This window comes from Zingiber officinale, chromosome 2A (assembly GCF_018446385.1).
Source record: "Zingiber officinale cultivar Zhangliang chromosome 2A, Zo_v1.1, whole genome shotgun sequence".
NCBI classification, from domain to species: domain Eukaryota; kingdom Viridiplantae; phylum Streptophyta; class Magnoliopsida; order Zingiberales; family Zingiberaceae; genus Zingiber; species Zingiber officinale.
Window position 1 is genome coordinate 164,032,551 of NC_055988.1, and position 22,061 is coordinate 164,054,611.

The 22,061-nt window shown below is 37.0% G+C and overlaps 1 protein-coding gene across 1 annotated transcript in view; it reads left to right on the forward strand.

Annotated features, from left to right (window-relative positions):
- Nucleotides 1-218: 218 nt before the first annotated feature.
- Nucleotides 219-22,061, forward strand: part of LOC122043005 (kinesin light chain 3-like) — a 44,537-nt gene continuing 22,694 nt past the window's right edge. Inside the window, exons 1-10 of the mRNA XM_042603430.1 lie at nucleotides 219-583; nucleotides 6,785-6,877; nucleotides 8,163-8,356; nucleotides 9,023-9,127; nucleotides 9,962-10,062; nucleotides 17,299-17,377; nucleotides 17,965-17,976; nucleotides 18,090-18,155; nucleotides 21,787-21,855; nucleotides 21,937-21,993. Of these exons, the coding sequence (XP_042459364.1) occupies nucleotides 481-583; nucleotides 6,785-6,877; nucleotides 8,163-8,356; nucleotides 9,023-9,127; nucleotides 9,962-10,062; nucleotides 17,299-17,377; nucleotides 17,965-17,976; nucleotides 18,090-18,155; nucleotides 21,787-21,855; nucleotides 21,937-21,993 (879 nt within the window). The 5' untranslated portion in view covers nucleotides 219-480. The remainder of the gene's footprint in view (nucleotides 584-6,784; nucleotides 6,878-8,162; nucleotides 8,357-9,022; nucleotides 9,128-9,961; nucleotides 10,063-17,298; nucleotides 17,378-17,964; nucleotides 17,977-18,089; nucleotides 18,156-21,786; nucleotides 21,856-21,936; nucleotides 21,994-22,061) is intronic.

Sequence of the window (22,061 nt, forward strand, 5' to 3'; positions counted from 1 at the left end):
TCATAATTACGTAAATATTAAAAGGTTAAAATTTATTTAGAATTTTTTCTTCTTATAAGAAATATCATTAATTAAAAACTAAAAATAACTTAAATATCTATAGAAATATAATTTATATTTTCTTGAAAGTATATATATTGAAAATATAATTTATCTATTCTAAAAAAATAAATATAAATGTTAAGAATAAGTGAAGGTATTTTATGATTGGAAAAATGACATAGTAAAAATATCGCGAGAATTTCAATACGCGGCCCAAAAGCCGATACGCAAGTTCTTTCGCAGCCACCGCCTTCCGCCTCTCGTTCGTGCGCGATCTCCGGCGGCGATCGATCGATCGAGTGCAGAGAGTACTCTCCTGGGGTTCGACGTCCAACACCCCTTAATTCCGATAGGTGGAGTGGCGGAGACTGGAGAAAGAGGAGTCGGAGATTAAGGTTTGCCTTGCTTCGCAAGTACACGGTTTTTTGCTGCAGCATCATGTGGATCCGTCGGGGTCTTGCTCTCCTCAGGAGACTGCGACGCCCGGTGCAATTGGCGGCCCCGCGAATGCTTCCTCTCACGGGCACGACTGCTTCGTCGAGTAATCTTCTGTGTTGCTGTGTTCTTACTATATCTGACTTGGTTACTGAATGCCTAATTTCTGTGAAATTTAGGATTTTACGTGCTTTCTTATCATCATTGTTTGCGTGCAAATTGTAATGCGGGAACGCTCTTCCATTCGATGAATATATGAACACCACAATATTGATAAAGCAATTAGCTTCATCTCTTTCTTTACTGAAGTTTAGTAGGCGTACGTTTGGATCAATCAAGTTGCAGCACTTGGTTTATAGTTATAATAACCTTTGTTATGCTGTTCGAATTGTAATTAACAAAGTGGCTACATGTGTCCTCCCTTCTCACTCATTCTTTGCTTTGACCACGTTGACTCGTGTGTGAGCAACTAAACCAAGTTGACTCGTGTGCGAGCATGACCTGTGCACGTTGAATACCGGACCGGTCGGGGCAAAATTTATCCAATTGAATGAACCAATTTTTTTCACCTAAATATTTTTGCTCAAATGAAATAGATGCATTAATTGATTATTAATGAGTAATTTGTATTCTTTATCCGTTTGAGCTAGACGGATTAATGGGTAGTAAATGATTTTAATTTAGTTATTGAATATTGTAAGGCGGGATCCCGCATGGCGGGAGATTCGTGCACCGGGCTGTCCTTTTATTGAATATTGCAAGGGTCTAAGCTCCTATATAAGGAGGTTGTGATCAAGAGAAAAAGGCACAGAGACAATAGAGCAAAGATTTTCCTCCACCTTCGTTCCCCAAATCTTCTCTCCGTCGTGCATTTTCGATCGGTGGTTTGCCTGTGATAGCAATGGGTACTTTCTTAGTTGCCTAGGTAGCCGTCTAGGCGCTAGGCGCTAGCACCGAAAACATGCTAGTCGGCCTATGCAAGATTTGGTGGTTCTAGGTGCCGACTAATTAGTTGAATCGTCTAAGCGCCACAGAATTAGTACAAGGTTTTCATGATTATTTTTTTAATTTGTGCTTTTAAATTTAAAGCTCAATTTAAAAAAGACCTGCAATGTAACCTTTTTTTTGTATGCGCTTAAGTTTTATCAGCCCTAAACTTTGTTCAATAAGAAAATCGATTTGTTGGCTTGCCCTAGCGGCTAGCACCAAACTTTATTTTCAGAGCGAATGAAGAAGCCCACATTTTGGAGAAATCAGAGAGTTAAAAGGCCGGAGAAATCAATTTGAAGAAAAAATTGTTGTTTAATTTTTCCTTAACTGAGCGACTTGAAAGGGATTGAATTGAAGGTTGGTCGAAGTCTCATCCTTTAAAAACTTCATTTCATCAAACACTCGCAATATTCATTAAAGTCGAAAGGTAATTTTTTTTCATTTTGATACTTGCAAATTGAAAGATAATTTATTTTAATTATTATGTAATTTATGTTGATACCGTGGAATCCGCCTAGTAGCGCCTAGTCTCTGCCTAGGCGCTAGTCTGCCCCCCGACTAGTGCCTAGCGAATTTTAGAACATTCGTTGTAGAGCAGAGGTGACTATTTCTCTAGATGAAGAAGAAAGTCTTGAAATTAAAGAGATAGATGGAATTAAAAAAACTCTTCCACTTGGCCCCATGGATAGATATGCATCGGTAATTGCTCCAGAAAATGTAGATTTCATGGGAGTAAAGTGCTTCGTCAAAAAAATATAAATGAAGCTCTTTTCAAAGAGAGAACTCAACTATGGATGACAACGGGTAGGATTTTATATCCTCCGTACCCATCCCCATTTATTATATCTATCCCCATACCCATCCACATATCTATCGGGTATTTAACTTTCATACCCATCCCCATACCCGTCGGAGGTTCAGGTATCGATATCCTACCTATCATCCTATTACCCCTACCATTGTTTTTTTAAAAAAATTATTTTAATGTACTTGGGTGCTCGTTTTGCGCTCCTTCGATTGGGTGAACATGTCTCGTGGAAAAGAAGATGAGATACGCGTTAACGACTGGATAAAGAGACAAACTAAGTCTTTTTTTTCGAGACGGAAAGCGGGCTAAAGTTTTTTCTTTCCCTATATATATATATATATATATATATATAAATATAATCGGGTATCGGGTAGAGTATAGGTAGGATTTTACGACATCCACCTCCATACCCATATCCGAAAATATCCATACTCGAATACCCATTTACTATAATCGTGTATAAAAATTTCCTCCATATCCTCCATTCAGGTCAGATGTTGGATTACCATCAGATTCCGGTGAAATTGTCATCCCTAAACTCAACAAGTTCGGTAATATGTTGGGAGATGAGTTTATGAAAATGGAATCCCATTCAATGTTGTTGATAACGATAGCTTCAAGCAACTAATGGAGGCAACGAGTCAATTTAGACAGGGATTCAAGCCTCTAACTCAATATTAGCTTAGGGAGCTACTGTTGAAAGCCGAAGTTGAAAGAACAAAGCAACTGTTGAAGAAACATGAAGAAGAATGGGCAAAGAATGAGTGCTCAATCATGACCGATGCATGGAGTGATAGAAAAAGAAGAAGCATCTTAAATTTGTGTGTTAATTGCAAGCTGGGTACTATATTTTTAGAGTTTAAGGAGTCTTCAAACGAGGCACATACAACTGAACTTATTTTTGAGTATGTTGACAAGTGTATTGAATAAGTAGCAGCTCAGAATATTGTTCAGATTGTAACAGACAATGCGATCAACAATACGGTGGCAACTAAATTGATGAGAGAAAAGAGACCTGGGATCTTTTGGAGTTCATGTGCAACTCACACTTTTAATCTCATGCTTGAAAGTATTGGCAAACTTCCACGATATAAAAAGGTTATTGAGTAAGCCAAGTCTTTTACCATTTTCATTTATGCTCACTATAAGACTTTGTCATTGATGAGAAGTTTTACGTAGAAGAGAGATGTAGTCTAGCTAGGAGTTAACAGGTTTGCATCAAATTTCCTCACATGGCAAAGTTTAATTAAAAAAATATCTAGTTTAAGGGTCATGTTTACAAGTGACACGTGGGAGAAATGTAAATGATCAAAAACAAACAAAGGGAAATTGACTTACTTTATTGTGATGAGCTTGAGTTTTTGGAATGGTGTGACACTTTGTTTGAAAATATTTATTCCTTTGGTAAGAGTTCTTCGATTGGTAGATGGAGATAGAAAGCCATCTATGGAGTTTCTATACGGGGAACTTCTTCAAGCTAAGGAAGATATCAAGGTGGCCCTGAACAACGTGAAATCAAATTATCAGCCTATCATAGTGATTATTGAGTCAAAAATGAAGGATAGACTTGATACATGCATACCACTGTATTTTTGTTGAATCCTTATTTTTACTATAAAGATAGTTCTATTGCTCTTTATGAGGATATTTTTGAATGTATGGAAATTTTGCATGCCAACGAGTTAGATCTACAGGATGAATTTGCAAAATCTAGAGACAAGATTGGTTATTTGTAAAAATATTGGCAACAAAAACATGTGAAATAAGTGATGACACATTTGATCCATGTGCATGGAGTACATACGGTGCTCACGCACCCAACTTGCTAAGAGTGATATTGAGAATACTTTCATCAACTACAAGTTCATCTGGGTGTGAAATAAATTAGAGTGCATTCGAAGGAGTAAGTTTTAAACTTTAAGTCTTTAATTAAAGTAAAGTATTAATTTTTAAAGTTTTATATTCATGTTACTAACTATAATATTTACTCACTCTTTTTTTTTTAGATTCATACAAAGAAAGAAATAAGTTTGATGTCAACAGATTGAATAATCTAGTATTTGTCCAATTTAATGCTAGATTGTTGCTAAGACAAAAAAGAGAAAAATAAAAAAATGTCGATGTCCTTCTTGCAAAAGATGCTTTAAATGCACAAGGTTGGATTGTGGATGGTGGAGAAGATGATGAAGTTGAACTAGGTTCTGAGCTTACATGGTAAATGTTTGATGAAACAAGTGGAGCAGATGAAAATCTACAACTTCGAAGAAGCCCTAGAGTGAGAGAACTTCACAAGGATGATTTTGCATTCGAAGAAGACGAGAAGGATCATAATGATGATATTGAGTTTGTGTCCGATGAAGAACAAGTTGTTGAAAATTATGGAGAAGAAGTAGAATAAATTTGATGTTGAGTTTATGTCTAATGATATTGAGTTTGTGTCTAATGATATTTTATTAGTTGTGTAATTTTGAACTCATTTTAAATTTGATGTTATTGTGTTAGGATTATGATATGTGATTTATTATGCAAATTATGTTGATACCGAGGAATCCATCTAGCGGCACCTACTCCCCGCCTAGGCACTAGGCGCTAGGCATTGGTCTGACGCCCGACTAGCACCTAACGAATTTTAGAACCTTGATCCTGGAAACAGACGCCCGTCATAACCTCAAAGCACAACCGGAGGAGGACGAATATGTTTTAAGGAAACTGCTTTAAAGCAGGCATTAGCATCAGTCGGTGACTCGGCTGTTAGCGGGTACTTTCTTAGGTCGCCGCGAACAACTAATGTTTGGTTGTGTATGTGGTTTTGTCGTTGTATCTGGGAAACGGACGCCCATCATAACCTCAACGCATAATCGGAGAAGGACGAATTTGTTTTAAGGAAACTACTTTAAAACAGGCTTCGACATTTTCTTTTCTCCGCAGTCGACGACTCAACACTTGGCAGTCAGTGACTCTGCACTAGGCACTTGGCACTCGGTAGTCAGCGACTAGGCAATTGACAGGCGTCGACTCGGCACTCGGCACTCGACACTTTGCAGTCGGTGACTCAGCATTTGACAGCGGCGGTCAACACTTGGATTTGACAAGTCAGCCAGCACTTGGAGTCGGACTCGGCACTCAGACTCGGCAGTCGGACTCGACACTTGGACTCAACAGTCAGACTCGGCAGACTCAGACTTTGCACTTAGACTTAGTCAGCAGCCATACAAGACAACCTAGTCTTCCAGGCAGCAGTCATCCTAAGCAGCTCCTTTCCTGCTTGACAGTTTGAGATTATTCGCTCAGGCCACTCTCACAAATTGGTCTGAATTTAGTTTGTAAATTTAGTATTTTTCTCTAAAAATCTCCAGCAACAGATTGGTTTACACAGTCTTGGTGGTTTCCAGTTCATGCACACCAAATCAATAAAGGTGAGTTGCTGCATTTTGGCCAAGGTAGAAGTACTTCGTCACCTTGTCTGAGCTGCTGGAGCATCATTACTGAATCTACACTTCTGGTGTTCCCATAGAACACACTTTTTCTTTGTCCTTTTTTCTTCCTAAGCTCTACATAATGTCATGCGCCTGCGTATCACTGAGCTGATCCCATATTTTTCACCACAAAATTAGACTTACTATTTGCCAAATTATCTCTACAAGTGCTGGAATAACTTCCTGTAAATAATGAACTACAAAAAAACTCAGATGACTTTTTGCTGTCCACAAAAAATATTGTAAACTTTGATGCTGAGAGTTATCTCTGTTTACCTTAGTTCTTCTTGGATAAAACCATGCAGGTTGATTAAGATGCGTGTTCAAGGTGCATAGGATGAAGGAATGGAATCTATCCCTAGTCCTCCTTAACTGAGCAGGCAAAAACAAGTTAACAACCATCTCAAGGACTTCTAGCAGACCTAGATGTTATTTCAATTCAGCTAGGAGTGGCTTATGCGTTCTGTAGTTCAAATAGAATTGCTGTATATGCATACATCCACGAAAGAGACCACTGAGTTTCTTATATTAACTTTTTTTCCACTTTTATGCCAACCAATGGCTATGACACAGCTAGGCACATCTTTTGAAAAGGTGCTGTTGCATATTGTTAGCGTGATGCATCACTAAATGTTGCTTGGAAAATTTCTGAAACATCTGTTGTTTTAAGCAATTTTCCGAAAGATGATATTATTATTGTTGTTTTTTTTTTCATTTAAACTGTTTTCTATTTGTCAAAGAAAATGGTTATAGTAGGACCATTGTTTTTCTTTATATTGAAAAAAATTGTTTAATAGAAATACATGCCTTTGTTCGATTTAATGAACGTTGGAAATGTCCTGATCAGTTATTTAACAAGAGTATGTTTTTCCCACATAAGACATTTTTAATGCAATGGTTTATAAGGTCTGTACTTATGTTGTTACTTTCACCCATGGAAGGTTTTTAAACATACTCAGTTCTTGCTTTTCTTGAAGTAAAAGTTAGTGGTGAACTTATGTAACGAACACTCAGCCGCTAATCATTCTTGTAGGTGTAACTCGATATGGCTATTTCAAGTTTGGTTTTTCCTGGGATAAACATAAGTTGGATTTGATGCTGGGAATTATCCTATCTGGACAAACAGGTACAGAGTCATATCTTTTGATACCACGAGTGTTCTTAATGTTCCTGTTTACGGAATCATTGAAACTTAAACTTGATGAATATCACATACTTTCCTTCTTATTCAACTTTCTTGGAATTCTTATGTTGGTCATTGCCTTTATTTATGAGCTCATTATAGGACAAGTACTCCTGGGATGGGAGTTTTAGAATTTGTGTAAAGGCAATCAGACTTCCTTTTCAAATCTGGGGTTGATATATTTTGGCCATATTTAAAGTTACTCTGGGTTATTTCTGAAGAATGATGCACAATTTAATGTTTGTGCAATGTTTTGGCCTTTGGCAGACCATTTTAGGGACCAAAAGTTCCTTTACACTGAACACTGCAAGAAGGTCAATTCGTATATGAGGACTTCTATTATATATGTGCTGATCAGGCTTATATCTGTACTGTTTGAATCACTAACATTGTTGGGTGATGAAGAGTTAGCATACTTTGATATCTTAAGACATGGGTCAAGTAATAAAAGGACTTTAATATTCTAAGTAAGTTAATTTTGTTCATTTCTTGCAGTATACTGTGTTGAGGTGTAAGATAAGATTAGAAGTTAATCAAGCAATGTGTCTTACTGTTTCTGAATCATATTAGAATGTAGAAAGTACTCAGTCATTCGCTTAAAGTGCTTTATGAGTTAAATTTCTTATTATTGCTCAACTATAACCTTCAAGATCTTTTATTTACATACAAATACTTTATTTCAATGAACAAAATTCACTTTTTCTATGACAAGATATACAGAGTTTGGTTTATGCTGCTGAGTTGGTGCATAAGCGAATTTTACATTGAGGAACCTTTTTGTTGATGTTTTTGATGAATTAATCCCTTGACATGGCTTTACCGGCTAAGGCTAAATCAGCATAGATATGCCTGGATTAATTTTGTACATCCACCTTGACTACCCTTGCTTGGGTAAATTCTATCCTTTACTAGGTATCATAAGATTACTGAATTACAAGGAAGCATGTTTTGGATGATTTTTAGATCAAGACAGGTGGAGGGAACCTTAATGTGATACTAATTTGTGTTATCTTTGTTTTTTTTTGTATGTTATATTAGATACTAGGAAATGATTCAGCAGTTGTTTGACCAAGTTGATGAGTTGTTCTCTAACAATCTCTAGATTATCAACTGTGTTGTGTTAAATATGTAGGTGGCATTGCGATTACTTGGCTTTGTTAGTGTATGCTAAATATTTATGTTCTCATATATGAGTTGCCTTATCTAATCTTCAGCTGTGGTTTGACAGTATTTTTTCTTGGGGCAAATAAGAATTTTGTCTTTGCTCAAGATGCTTCTGCAATTGAAGCGTTTCCAGAGAATGGTCAAGAGCAAGCACATATTACTGGTTTGCGTCGAATTGAAGATGGTTCTGTAATTTCAAATACTCATACAACTAAGTGGAGAATATTTACAGATAACGGAAGGGAACTGTCTCTGAAGGCATGCAAATGATTCTTCTTTTTGCACCTTTGTTTGATTGCAAATATTGATATCCTATAGTAAAGTCAAACCAAGCATCAAGCTTTTGTGTTCATACAATACTGGACATGAGCTGAATAATTTCAGTGTGCTTGACTTAAGTAGCAGTGTTAGTAACTTGCATTTCACCCATTTAATGTTCTGATGTTTATTCTTTGGTGTTATTTTGCTGCCAATTTAACCACTAATCTGTATTTATATGCAACATTTTAGATTGTGAATTGATAGAGAGAACTAGGGCCTTATTTTCTAAAAATATAAAATGTGTTTTTTTTTCCTGTTGAACCTTTTATTTGTATAGGGCCATCTTGTTTCTTTCTAGTTTTGCCAAGAGATTTTTATATCTATCAAACATTTTGTGGCTTCTGTCACAAATCAACCAACCTTTGGGACTTCGATATCAGAGCAGTCATAAACAAGTGAACATTTATTCAATAATAGAAAATGAATTTACCTTCTTTCCGGTGATATTTTTAACCTTGCTTATAGCTCACTTAAAGGATAAGATTCATGTAGCTAACTCCAACTACTTGGAAGAAACATGTCTTGATAATGATGATGATGATGATAATGAAACAAAATTGCTCCGTATAGTTCATTGCCCACTTTAGTCTTATATGCTTGCAGGGAAAACTAGATGAGGCTGAGAGATTCTTCCAGGCTGCATTAGAGGAGGCCAAAAAAGGATTTGGCGAAAAGGATCCACATGTTGCATCATCATGTAACAATCTGGTACGCGCTCTATTTCATTTTTATTTGAACTATTCTTAAATGTCCACATCCAGTTTAAATAGACCCTTCAATGTAATTCAGAACAGGTCCTTTTCATCCATTTACAAAATCTCTCCTGCCCCAACCCTGTGCATTTATGGTCCACTGAGAATTCATTTTTTTTTTTACATAATTAGCTATGGAGTTGGCAGATGGCAGGACGTCTTGTGCAACATGGATGGGAATGTATGCTATGAAAGACAGGGCCCTGTCAATCAGCCTGTGTTACATCATGCAAGGACTAGTTCTGTTTTTTGTGCCACAAATAGCAGGGATGGTTCCAGTAAACCAAAATTCACTTATAAAAACAGAATAAATAAATAAATCAGAGAACCTCACTCTTATCTCTTACTTTCCTGGTTTTCTAGTTTGTGATAAATGCTAAGGGTCTTACTAGATGTTTCAGTGGTGGTAAAAGGGATGCCATCCATCATTTGGTGGGTTCTTCATTTTGGCTAGTGAACCAGATAATTAACTTGTTCTATAACTACCTTGGTTAGTATACCACCAGACAGAATTAAAGAGAAAATTTGCCACTATAATTTTACTATTGTATCATACTATCTTGTTTATTCCAAGTTCATCAGTTGCTATTTATTTTAGTGGCAAATCTAAGAGGCGCCAATTGTCTTGAAATAACTTGGAGTACAACGGGTTTGACTTTGTTCTTTGGATGTATCTTCTTGATATACTAACTGAATCCTAATGCTGATAATTGATTGCCTCTTTCAACATACAGCCTATATTTTACTTATGTTGATGGTTGTTTACCAACTTAGTCATCTATTCATGTAGGCAGAACTGTACAGGGTCAAGAGGGAATATGCCAAAGCTGAGCCCTTGTATATTGAAGCAATTAGCATACTCGAAGATTCTTATGGGCCTAATGATATCCGGTATGGTCTGTTTATCTTTTAGTTTTCACTTTTAAATATTCTTTCCTCAAAAAATCTATGTTTTAAATAATATTATTTCCTGGAAGGCATTGCAATTGACAAGAAAGCAAACAAATGCAAAAAAAAAGAGCTTATTATCTATTTCAACTTGTAGATTTTCTCTACTTTAAACAGATCAATAAACGTAGTGCTTTCATGCAACAATAAATCACAATGTATTATGTATTTGCATGGAATTGTGAATAAAAAGGGGAAAAAAAGAAAAAAAGAAAAGGTAAGAAAAAAAAGAGGAAACAGAGTATAGGATGAAGTGACAATAAACTGATCTACTCATGAGGAAATTAGTCTAGTAATAAGATTGAAGAAAGCAGGTTCAAGCATGTAACACATCTAGTGGATTAGATGATGTAGGCATGTAGCAATTCTCCTTGATTAGCCTCAGGTGAATGCTGACCTGGCTCCTTTTTAAATATGCTTTAGCTCTTTCATGGTCAAATGCTTGATGGTTTTAGATTGTTGTGGATTGCTTAATGCCAAAGCATGACTCGTATAGTGGATGTTCTTTGAGTTCTATGGATTACAGGTTTTGTGGGTGTAAAGGGTATTTAATAGCAAGGGGATTTCAAGGATGGGGAACTTAGATAATGTCTTCAAGGCTGGAGCCTTTCCAGGTTATCCAGCTCACGGGGTGGCAAAAAATGTGGCCACATATTGTTGGAACCCCAAGGTGTTTTGATGTGATCAAACAAGTTAAGTTAGGTCCTGTTTGATTTAACCCTTGTGTCTAAATGTGCAGGAGCTTAGGAGCACAGGAAGTCGAGCGAAAGACGCGGCTAGCGAGAATGACGGCACGGGGAGAGCCGACGGGCTCGGTGTGTCTGAGGGACGAGGTGCTGCGGAAGAGTACACCGGTGGACGAGAAGAACGTATGCGACGTTCGAGGGACGAGAAACCGGGGAGGAAGGCTGCTCGAGGAGAAGGTCGGAACTTGGGTTCGGGTGAGCCCTATTCCGGATGGCCGAGATCACCCAAGCTAGCGGAGTCGGAGCGGAAGACTCGGACCGAGGCGAGCTGAACCGGAGCAAGGGCCCGGAATTCTATCTAAATCGCGGTCAAACGCGATCTATGCGAAAAGGGATAAAGTTTTATCCCCTCCCAAGCGTCTGGAACCCTTCCAGACGCTCCGACCAAGGCTATAAATATAGCCTTGGTCCAAGAAGCTGAACAACAACTTGTAATCCATTTTTGTTTGCTCTATTTCTCTTTGTGTGCTGTTAACGCTGTAAGAGGCTACTCCGCCCGAAGGAGATCTTCAGATAGTGCGCTTCATTCTCCTTGGATTAGCAATCTTCTGATTGCAAACCAAGTAACTCCTTTGTGTCTATTTCCTGTTTAATTAGTCTCGTTATTTTTTAATTACAAGTATTCTTAATTTAGCTATAAGTCGAGAAAAGGTTAATTTATTTTTCAGGGCAATTCACCCCTCCCCTCTTGCTGACCTCCAAAAGGACTAACAAGTGGCATCAGAGTGAGGACGCTTCAGAAGGACTAACTGCCGACTGAAGCAAAGCAACCAATGGTCGGACCAAGCATCGTTCCACCAAAATTCGAGGGAGACTTCGGACACTGGAAATGTCATATCGAGGTGTTTCAGAAAACAAATTTTGAAATTCGTTTAATAATAAAATATGATTTTGTAGTTCCGGCGAATCAAAATGGAGAGGAAAAAGAAGAAAGTCTTTGGACGAAGAAAGAACAAAACAATTCCGTAGCAAATAACCGAGCGGAATATTCACTTGCTGAGCGTGCTGCCGCCTCAAGAAGTCAACCGTATCGGAAGCTACTCGTCGACCAAAGAACTCTGGGAAAAATTTCTGGAACTCCACGAAGGCACATCCGAAGCCAAACTTGCAAGGAGAGATATACTTCAGAACAAAGTGATAAATATCCGTCTGGGAAAAGGTGAGAAGGTAGCCGATCTACACGCAATGGTAAAAGAACTAATCACCGGACTCGAAAACCTCGGAGAAGCGGTAACCAACCGGGGCACGATACGCTACTCACTTAATGCCTTTCCTAGGACTCCAGATTGGACCTCAATAATCGACGGCTACTACATCTCAAAGGACCTGGAGGTAAGTACCCTAGAGGAACTTTTTTCCACTTTAGAATTACATGAAACCAGATGTGCAGGGACAACAAAAGAATCAAGTCAGATTATGGCGCTAACTGCAACCAAGAAGGATGAACCCGAGTCAGACTTAGAAGAAGATCAAGAAGCTTATATGGTAAGAAATTTCAAAAAATTCTTTAGATCTAACAAATTTAAAGAAATGCAGAATAAGAAAAATCCAAGAAATAGAAGAAGGGTTCGCTGTTACAGTGTCAAAAGGAAGGACACTTAAAAGAGAATTGCCTAGAACTCAAGAAGGATAAAGTCAAGATACCTAAGAAGCACAAGAATCTGAAAGCTACTTGGGACGACAGTTCATCATCTGAGTCCGAAATACAAGAATATGCCGAACTAACACTGATGGCGAGCTATGAAGGACAAAGTACATCAGAAGCCAACATCGATGAAGGGGGAGCGACTTCAGATGAATGCAGCGAAGCAGGGGGAGAGTCAGGCTTCAAGTCTGATATGGTAAGTGAGGTATGCCTCTTACCTCCTGATCAGCTTTATTATGGTATTAAATCTATGGCAAAATCTATGTACAAATTTAAAAGTAAAAATAATAAATTAAAGAATGAAAACTTAGAAATAAAAAGAATTTTAGCAAAATCATGTCTGATAGAAGATTTTGATAAAGTAAGACTTGAAAATAATAAATTAAAAGAAGAAATAGAAAACTTGAAAAATTCTACATATTCAAATATTTCTGCTTATAAAAACTATAGAGGATTAAACTAGTACTATAGGTTTCACAAAAATCAGATCAGAAAAATATCAAAAGCTTATGTACCTAGAAAATACCTGATTAACCCTGTAGGAAGGAATCTTTATTGGATTCCAAAAATATGTTTAAATTAAAAGAATAATTAAGACTTAGGGCTTTTAGTTAGAAAATTGAATATTTGAATTCTGAATTAAAATATTTAATTGATAAACTGATAAGCATAAAATAATTAATTGCTTTCAATATTTGTCAATGGTTTAACACTTATTGAAATTTCTTTAAAAAATTCCACTTAGAAAAAATTCAATATTTAATTTATTTCTGTTAAAAATATTTTGTTTAAGTTATTTATTCCGTTGCACAAAAATTTTATTTTTAACTTAGAAAATTAAATTGTTCTTACTTAGAAATTTTCTTAATTAGAAATTGTTTTTGCCTGAAAATTTTCTAATTTTTTTTAACACTTAAAATTTTCTAATTTATTGTAAATTTTTTTTAAGTGTTAGAGTTAACCTTAGACTTGTTAAGAAACCCCATTTTTTATGTGATCGAAGGGGGAGAAGGATATATATTAAGTCTAGGGGGAGATATGGTATAATCCAATTGAAAAATCGTTATTGCATTTATTTGCAAAATTAATTATTTTTACATTGCATTAGTTTACCGTAGCTTAACTTGGGTTGCTCGCATCAAAAAGGGAGAGATTGTTGGAACCCCAAGGTGTTTTGATATGATCAAACAAGTTAAGTTAGGTCCTGTCTAGTTTAACCTTTGTGTCTAAGTGTGCAGGAGCTTAGGAGTATAGGAAGTCGAGCGAAAGACGCGGCTAGCGAGAAGGACGACACGGGGAGAGAGCCGACGGGCTCGGTGCGTCTGAAGGACGAGGTGTCGCGGAAGAGTACACCGGTGGACGAGAAGAACGTACGCGACGTTCGAGGGACGAGAAACCGGGGAGGAAGGCTGCTCGAGGAGAAGGTCAGAACTTGGGTTCGGGTGAGCCCTATTTCGGATGGCCGAGAACGAGATCACCCAAGCTAGCGGAGTCGGAGACTCGGACCGAGGCGAGCTGAACCGGAGTAGAGGGCCCGGAAGGGTTCCGGGTGCCCGGGCCGGGATTCTATCCAGATCGCGGTCAAACACGATCTATGCGAAAAGGGATAAAGTTTTATTCCCTCCCTAGCGCCTGGAACCCTTCCAGGCGCCCCGACCAAGGCTATAAATATAGCCTTGGTCCAAGAAGCTGAACAACAACTTGTAATTCATTTCTGTTTGCTCTATTTCTCTTTATGTGCTGTTAACGCTGTAAGAGGCTACTCCGCCCGAAGGAGATCTTCAGATAGTGCGCTTCATTCTCCTTAGATTAGCAATCTTCTAATTACAAACCAAGTAACTCCTTTGTGTCTATTTCCTGTTTAATTAGTCTCGTTATTTTTTAATTACAAGTATTCTTAATTTAACTATAAGTCGAGAAAAGGTTAATTTATTTTTCAGGACAATTCACCCCTCCCCTCTTGCCGGTCTCCAAAGGGACCAACACATATTACTTGCACAAAATTGAGAAAAAGAGATTGCTTTGGTTTAATTTTAATGTTCAGTGTACTAAGTACATCACACCATGTAAATGAAGTTACACACAATCAGTTTCTTGAATAAGAATTTTTATAATAATAACAATAATCTAATTGGTCAGACTTTACTTTGGCCATGCATTGACTTTGCACGTTTGTAGTCTTTCAACCAAGACTTCAGATCTTAGTTGACTGCGATTTTTTTCTCAATCTTAAGCAATAATGATCAAGTTACACATTAGAGGATATATGTGACCGGTGACCCTGTGTTGCCTTAAGATTTTTATTAAATAAAACCATAATTTAAGATCTTGTGATGTTCTCGGTCGCTCGGAACACAACACCACATTGACTGTTCCATTTCCTGTCATTGCTGACTGTGGGATGGGGATCTTGATAAGGGCAAATGAAGGTCTGGTGATATGTTTAGTGGTTCTGTAGTTGGGAAGGACTGTGATCAACTTTTTGGTGATCCTAATAGTCTATATGCTGATTCTTCCTCGTTCTCCTCCACCTCTGGTGCCAGGTTGACACTTGACCTATGCCAACTTATATCAGATAGGTTGGTCCTATTACTTATTATTATCCGAGAATCAAACCAGTTCTGGATTCAATATTTAGAACCTTGAAAAAATCAACCTACAGATAGTTACTACAAGAGACGATCGACAGTGTGCTCATACAATTTGTTGGTTCTTCTTTCTATGCTTCTGTAGCCAACAAAGTTCACCCATTTCATCAATACGTTATGGTTAGCTATTGTGTTCATTCATGTGCCTTCATTTATACGTTGTCATGAGCTTAGGATTCTAAATTCTGTCGTTTCTTTCATTCAAAAAGCAAATTTACTGATTCTATTTCTTGTTCTACTCCTTTGCCTTTTCTTGTATGAATATTTTTCATCATCTGCCTTATATATTTACATTACTTAGTTTAAGTTTCTACAAATTCACCATCTTTTTATTATTGGATGATCTAAATCATATTTGTCAATAATCTTAGTCATCCTAGAAAATGATATTTGGGAACAAGACTTGAGAATAATTGCTACAACTTTTCCATCATTCTACAAGGAATAAATTCAAGATGATTATTCTAAAATGAGAAAAAGAGAAAAAGGAAGAATTCCTAAGTTAATTGAACTAAAATTTTAGAATCAATTATTAAAAATATAACAAATATGTCAAATAATGATTATACCTTAATAATACAAAAATGAGTGCCATGTGTTAACTGGAATAACATCCTAGTGAAATAAATCATATAATTTTCTATGACCCAAATTAAATAATAATCACATGACATTTGGTATTGGAATTAATTTCTCCACATATCTATAAATAGTGATTAAAAGTTAATTAGATTAAATTTTAGAATTACAAGTTACAAAAAATATAGCAAACATCTCATGGTTATACCTTAGTAATAAGAAAATCAGTGTCATGCATTAATGAAATTAGTGATTGTTATAGCATCCTAGTGAAATCAATTATATAATTTTTTATGACCTAAATTAAATAATAATCACAACACATTTGGTATTGGAATTCATTTCTTCTTATATATAATTAGTGTCATGCATACATGGGATCATTGATTGTTATAGCATCCTAGTGAAATCAATTATATAATTTTTTATGACCTAAATTAAATAATAATTACAATAAGTTGGACTTAGACTAACATAATTGGAACTAGAACCTACACAAATAGAGATTTAACTTAAAGGATATCTCTTTTATATTACTATTGATTTGTCGGCTATTTTCTTCTTCCTCTCTTTATGTCTCTTCCCTTTTATAGTGTTTCATCTAGACCTAACCACGGTTCGGAATCAACAGTTCGAAAAATCTCAATACTTCACCTTAACCATCGAAGTGGGTTTGTGGGTTATGGTTCGTATTATGGTTCATTGAGAAAAATTTTGATGCCTAAACCTTCTCCTTGATGAATTCAATCTTCTATTTGAATTGAAGTTGAAAATGATTGAGATTTGAGAATTAAGAGACGAGAGTAGAATGTAAAAAAAATGAAATAGATTAAGGTATTTATAGATTTAGGGTATAACAGTTAATTAATGTAATTGTTAATCAAAAAAGGTCAAACAATGCAGATCGTTCAAAAAAAAAGTAAATTGACTTTTGAACTACTGGCTAACTTTCAATTTCAACGGTTGAAACTGCAGGTTCACAATTTATTTTTCACTAAAACCTTAACTGGACCATCGCTAGATGGATCGATTACGGTTTTGACCTGTCAACCCAGGTCAACAGTTATTTGGTGGCCTGTTGACCCTGTTGATCCGTTTTGAATTCAACCCATGGTCAGGTCCAGTTTGGATCCTTCCCATGAGTGATCCACAAACGAAATCAAAGGATGAGTCGTAGATAAGCTTCATATTTGATTAGTTTTGTATGACTGTCTCTATTCAATGACCCATGCCTAATATGCACACAATAATTTTAATCAAAAAAGGGGAGAAGATAAAGTGTCATGATTGTTCAATGTTATGCCTAAAGTAATCAAACTACCTAAGAATTTTGAAAAATTATGTTTTACATATATTGGGAAATGCATCTTTCTGAGGAAAGGAAGATAGATGGCTTGTCATTTCCACAATTTAGTTCGATACATGTATTTTTGGTATAGGAATAACCCTGTAACCTATGGTAGAGTTATCTGTTTTGTTTATACAGTTATTATGCATGGAGTTACTGCAATAATTTTTTTTCCTACTTTATTGGCTTACAATTAAACAATCTGTTTTTCAGTGTGGGAGCTGCTCTTCACAACCTTGGGCAATTTTATTTTGTATTAAGGAAACTTGAACAAGCTTGTAAGTGTTATGAGGTAAACCAGCCTGCTTTCCTATTTAATTTTTTTTTTCCAGAAAATTGTTGCTTATTTCTGTACTTGTATAGGCTAGCCTCATTAGCCTACAATTTTTCATGCAAGATTAAATTGGGAGGTCACACTTCTTGATTGGTGATGGAAGGAGATGTAGAACATAAGCGTGAAACTAATTCTGTTCACATATAAAGATCTTCATTTGACTTGTTATAGTTTCTCAGGCAATCATATTTGGTACTTTTATATTCTTAAACCAGTTAGTGTTTCTTAAGATTAAACTTAAATCATCAAGATCCTCATTTAATTATCCCTTAGAAATAAAATACCACTCTGTCATACTATTGAGGTTGCTGAGTTCATTTCTTCTAGAAATCACACTTGGAGAAAAAAATGCCACCCTGCCATGCTACCTAATAATTTATACTTGTTGTTGATTCCGAAAGGTCAATTTTTATGCTTATTGTAATTTCATACATAAAAAATGTCATGTTTATTTAGATGAATTTCTGAACTATTATATTGATAACATTTCACTAACAAGTTTTCTTTTTTCTTGGCCTTTCCCCATTTCTTGTTCCTCTTGGCAGCGGGCTTTAAAGGTATGTCATCTGAGCTATGCTTTCTTTTTCTATTTATGTTATCCCACTCATTTGGTAAACGTATTACTGGAGGTATTAGTAGCATCTTGGTTGTGTATTATGAATATCTACAGATAAAGGGTCGCATTCTTGGTTTTGGTCACACAGACTATGCAGAGACAATGTATCACCTTGGAAGGGTAAGGCATGCCAATTCATATTTATTTATATGATTTCTCGTATTACAATTTATTCTTTTGATGATTTCTTCTTATTTCCATACAAAATACATAGATATAATATTGCAATTTTAGTTTCTTGACAATTTTAGTCTCTCTGTTTTGTTTTTTCTCCTTTCTTGCTACCATGTGCTTATACACAATTTTTTTAAGAAACTGTTGCCGATAGCTGGCATGAGATTATTGAAATGATAGCAAATCCAAAAAACATCTTTTCACCAAAATGAAAAATCATTATGTGTGCAATTCTGAGCAACAAGCAATTGCAACAATAGGTTTGATGAAAAAGTTAGCTCAACTTCTTAGTTACCACTTCTTAAAAAGCTAGCTCAACTTCTCAGTTACCATCTTCAATTCATAATGGAAAGAAGTATTATCACAGAAAAATCATCAGCTCCTCATATTTGGGCCTTTTTTACCCTAATGCGGTGCTTGACCTATTTGTATTTGCTATTTCATGCAATTTTCCTAGTTTGACCTTTGATTCACAATTACAGTTGACCTGTGCTGCCCAAAACAGTGGTATTTACCATTCTTCTAGGGACTGACACCCATACCCCACCAGCACGGTTATGCCGACAACATGTGAGAATAGGATTTTCGCGTGCATCCTTGTCCTTCCGAGTGTGAATTTGATTCCTTCTGTTGATCATGGGGAAACTGCAGGGGAGATTATATGGCCTATAAAAATGCTCCAAAACCTGCCTTAAAGCAACAACAAGGGCAATCGATGAGAGATATCAGCAATAATGATTGCGAGGGCAGTGAGTTCGAATAGGTAAGCTTTTGTATATGCAATTTGGAAAGGGGAGAATCAGGGAGATGGTCGGCCATCTAGCAACTGCCGATGGTGATTCAGGAGAATTCAAAGATTTTTATTATTATTATTTTTGATCATTTTTATTCTTTTGGTATTTAAGGTATTTTTGGTATTTTAGATATTTTTGATAATTTTTATCTTTTGTATTTTTGGCTTTTAATCCGTTTAGGGATTTTAGGATTGTGAGTCTATTAGAAAATTTTTCCTTTGTTTTAGAATGTCTTTAACTCCGCCCATGATGACCGGTCATGGCCGGTCCCAAGCCCGGATAAAGGAGGAGGGTTGCGTTAGGTTGCCAGCCAGCGTCAAACTATGACAAATATTCAATGAATGAATCCATTAAACTATTGTGCTAATGCTAGGTTGTTCCCCGGAAGGAACGCGTTGCAGGGTCCGACTGTAACGTCTCGGCAAGGACCGCTACATCTCCAGAACTCGGGTGTAGTGACAAATATGCAAGAGTCGTTAGAGGCTCCGACTGTAACGTCTCAGCAAGGACTGCTACATTTCCATGAGAACTTGGGTGTAGTGTTAAATAGGCAAAAGTTCTCACACCATAGGTTAAATAAGAACAAATATGATAGGAAAACTAATAATCTAAGATTTGGAACATGGAATATAGGAACTCTCAGGGTCAAATTCAGTTTTAAAAAATACCTCCACTTTTCGCTTCCAAGTAGAGAAGTCTCCGTCGAACTTCGGGGGATGAATGTTCGCACTGGCCATCGTCCTAATCTTTGTGTTTTAGTCGGCGGTTAGTCCTTCTGAGACTGTTGGGCTCTGATGCCACTTGTTGGTGTAGCGGGACCGACAAGAGGGGGGTGAATTGCCTGCAAAATAAGATTATACCCTCCTCAAGGCTTTCAACTTAAAATAATAGCAACTATAAAAATGATGAAATAACAGAAAAGAAAGGAAGACCTGACTTGGTTACAATCAAGACGGTTGTTAATCCAAGGCGGTTGAACAGTTCCACTAGCAGAGTCTCCTTCACTGTAGGCGGAGAAGCCTTTTTACACTTAGAACACTCACTAGTTGCTAGGAATTGATTACAAAGTTGATTGCTTGAATGAATGAATATTTCCTAGCTCAGGGGTCTTTAAATAGCTCCTGGAAATCCTATCTCGAAGGTCTAAGGCGCCTCCAACAAGGTCCAAGGCGCCTCTAACCAAGTCAATCGGATAAAACTTTATCCGATTGCAAACGACAAGTTTTACTGTGTCTGAGGCGCCTCAAATGGCCTTGGAGGCGCCTCAGACGGTGGAGGCAGCTGAGGCGCCTTCAGCATTGGTCTGAGGCGCCTCTGGCTAGCTTCTTCAGCTCCTTTTGGCTTCCTTTCTCCTTTCGAAGCTCCGATTGATTGGGTGATTGCGGCCAACTGAAATAGGGCTCACCCGAATCTAATTTCCGGCCTTTTCCTCGAGCAGTCTTCCATCCCGGCTTTACGTCCCTCGAACGTCGCGCACGTTCTTCTCTCCCACCGGTGTACTCTTCCGCAGCTTTCTCGTCCTTCGGACGCACCGAGCCCGTCAGCTCCCTTCTCGTGCCGTCCTTCTCGCTAGCTGCGTCTTCCGCTCGACTTCCTGCGCTCCTAAGCTCCTGCACACTTAAACACAGGGATCAAAAACAAACAGGACCTAACTAACTTGGTTGATCACGTCAAAACAACTATGGGGTCCAACATTATAATCATAGAAATTAGAACCTACTGTATACTAATAAAATCTTTCATCAAAGAAGCTGCACCTTTTAAGCTTCTAGTATACCTTCACTGGTTACTTTCTAGAAAATATTGTTTCCTTGAGGATTCATGTAGCTTAGTATTTTTTTTCTCTCGTCCAATACAACTCATAGTTTTCCTTCTTTTTTAAGTTCATCTGAATCTTTTTTGGGTTCAGAAACAACCAATAGATTGTTAGAAGAGTGGAAGGTGGAAAAGGTAGAGAGGGGTCAAAGGAAATATTAGACATAATAGAAGCAGTTTGATTAATTTAAATTTTACTAGTGAGAGAAATACATTTGATAATATTGATGATGGCTATGTGAAGCTTGTGTGCTTGCCTTTCTATATACTTAATTAGATGCATGGAGACAATTCATCAACATTTTTTTAAAATATCATGATTGCATTCTAGGAAGGGGAGCTTTGACGCAACAGTAAAGTTGATGTTGTGTGACCTAGAGGTCACGACTTCGAGTTTCGAAAACAATCTCTTGCAAAGAGGGAAGGCTGCGTACAACAAACCCTTTCCTCGGACTCTGTATTGACAAGAGTTTCATGCACCGGGCTGCCCTTTATCATGATTACATTCTAGACTTCATTTTACCCATATAGAACTATGTTCCTGCATCTTTGTTTGCTGTCTGTTTTATGTAAAATGTACACTATTGGAAGATGTTGTTTACAACTTCTAGAGTTTATAAGCTGTCACTACATGAGAAAGGAATCTGTCTTAAGTTTTGATGGGTTTATTTAGATAGGATTAGGGTTTATTTAGAAGGGGAGCCTTGACGCAACGGTCAAGTTTTGCTTTGTGACTAAAAGGTCATGTGCCTCTTGCAAAAAGCAAGGTAAGGCTGGGTACAACGGATCTTTTCTCGGGACTCCATATGGCGGGAGCTTCGTATACCGGGCTGCCCTTATTTAGATAGGATTAGGGCATGGCCATTCCACAGGATGTTCACACTTGTAGGAACTTAGATACCTTATTCCTAAACTGTAAATTTCTTTTGACTTCTTAAAACTCTTATTCCTATTCTTCTTTGTCTCAGGTTTTGTATCTACAAAAAAAGGAGAAAGAAGCTGAGGATCTTATACGGGAATCAATTAGGATTCTAGAGGTTAGTTTTTCTAGTGCTTTAGTTGTTTTTTCCCTGTTTTCATTGCACATTTGATTTCACAACAATTTTAACACATTCCAGGAAGCTGGCATGGGGGAGTCTACAATATGCATAAGGAGGATGAACTATCTTGCCCAGGTACTCTAGTTGCTTTTCGGTTTTCAAGTCTGCATCTCAGAATGCTTTCTTTTCAGTCCGCTTTATTA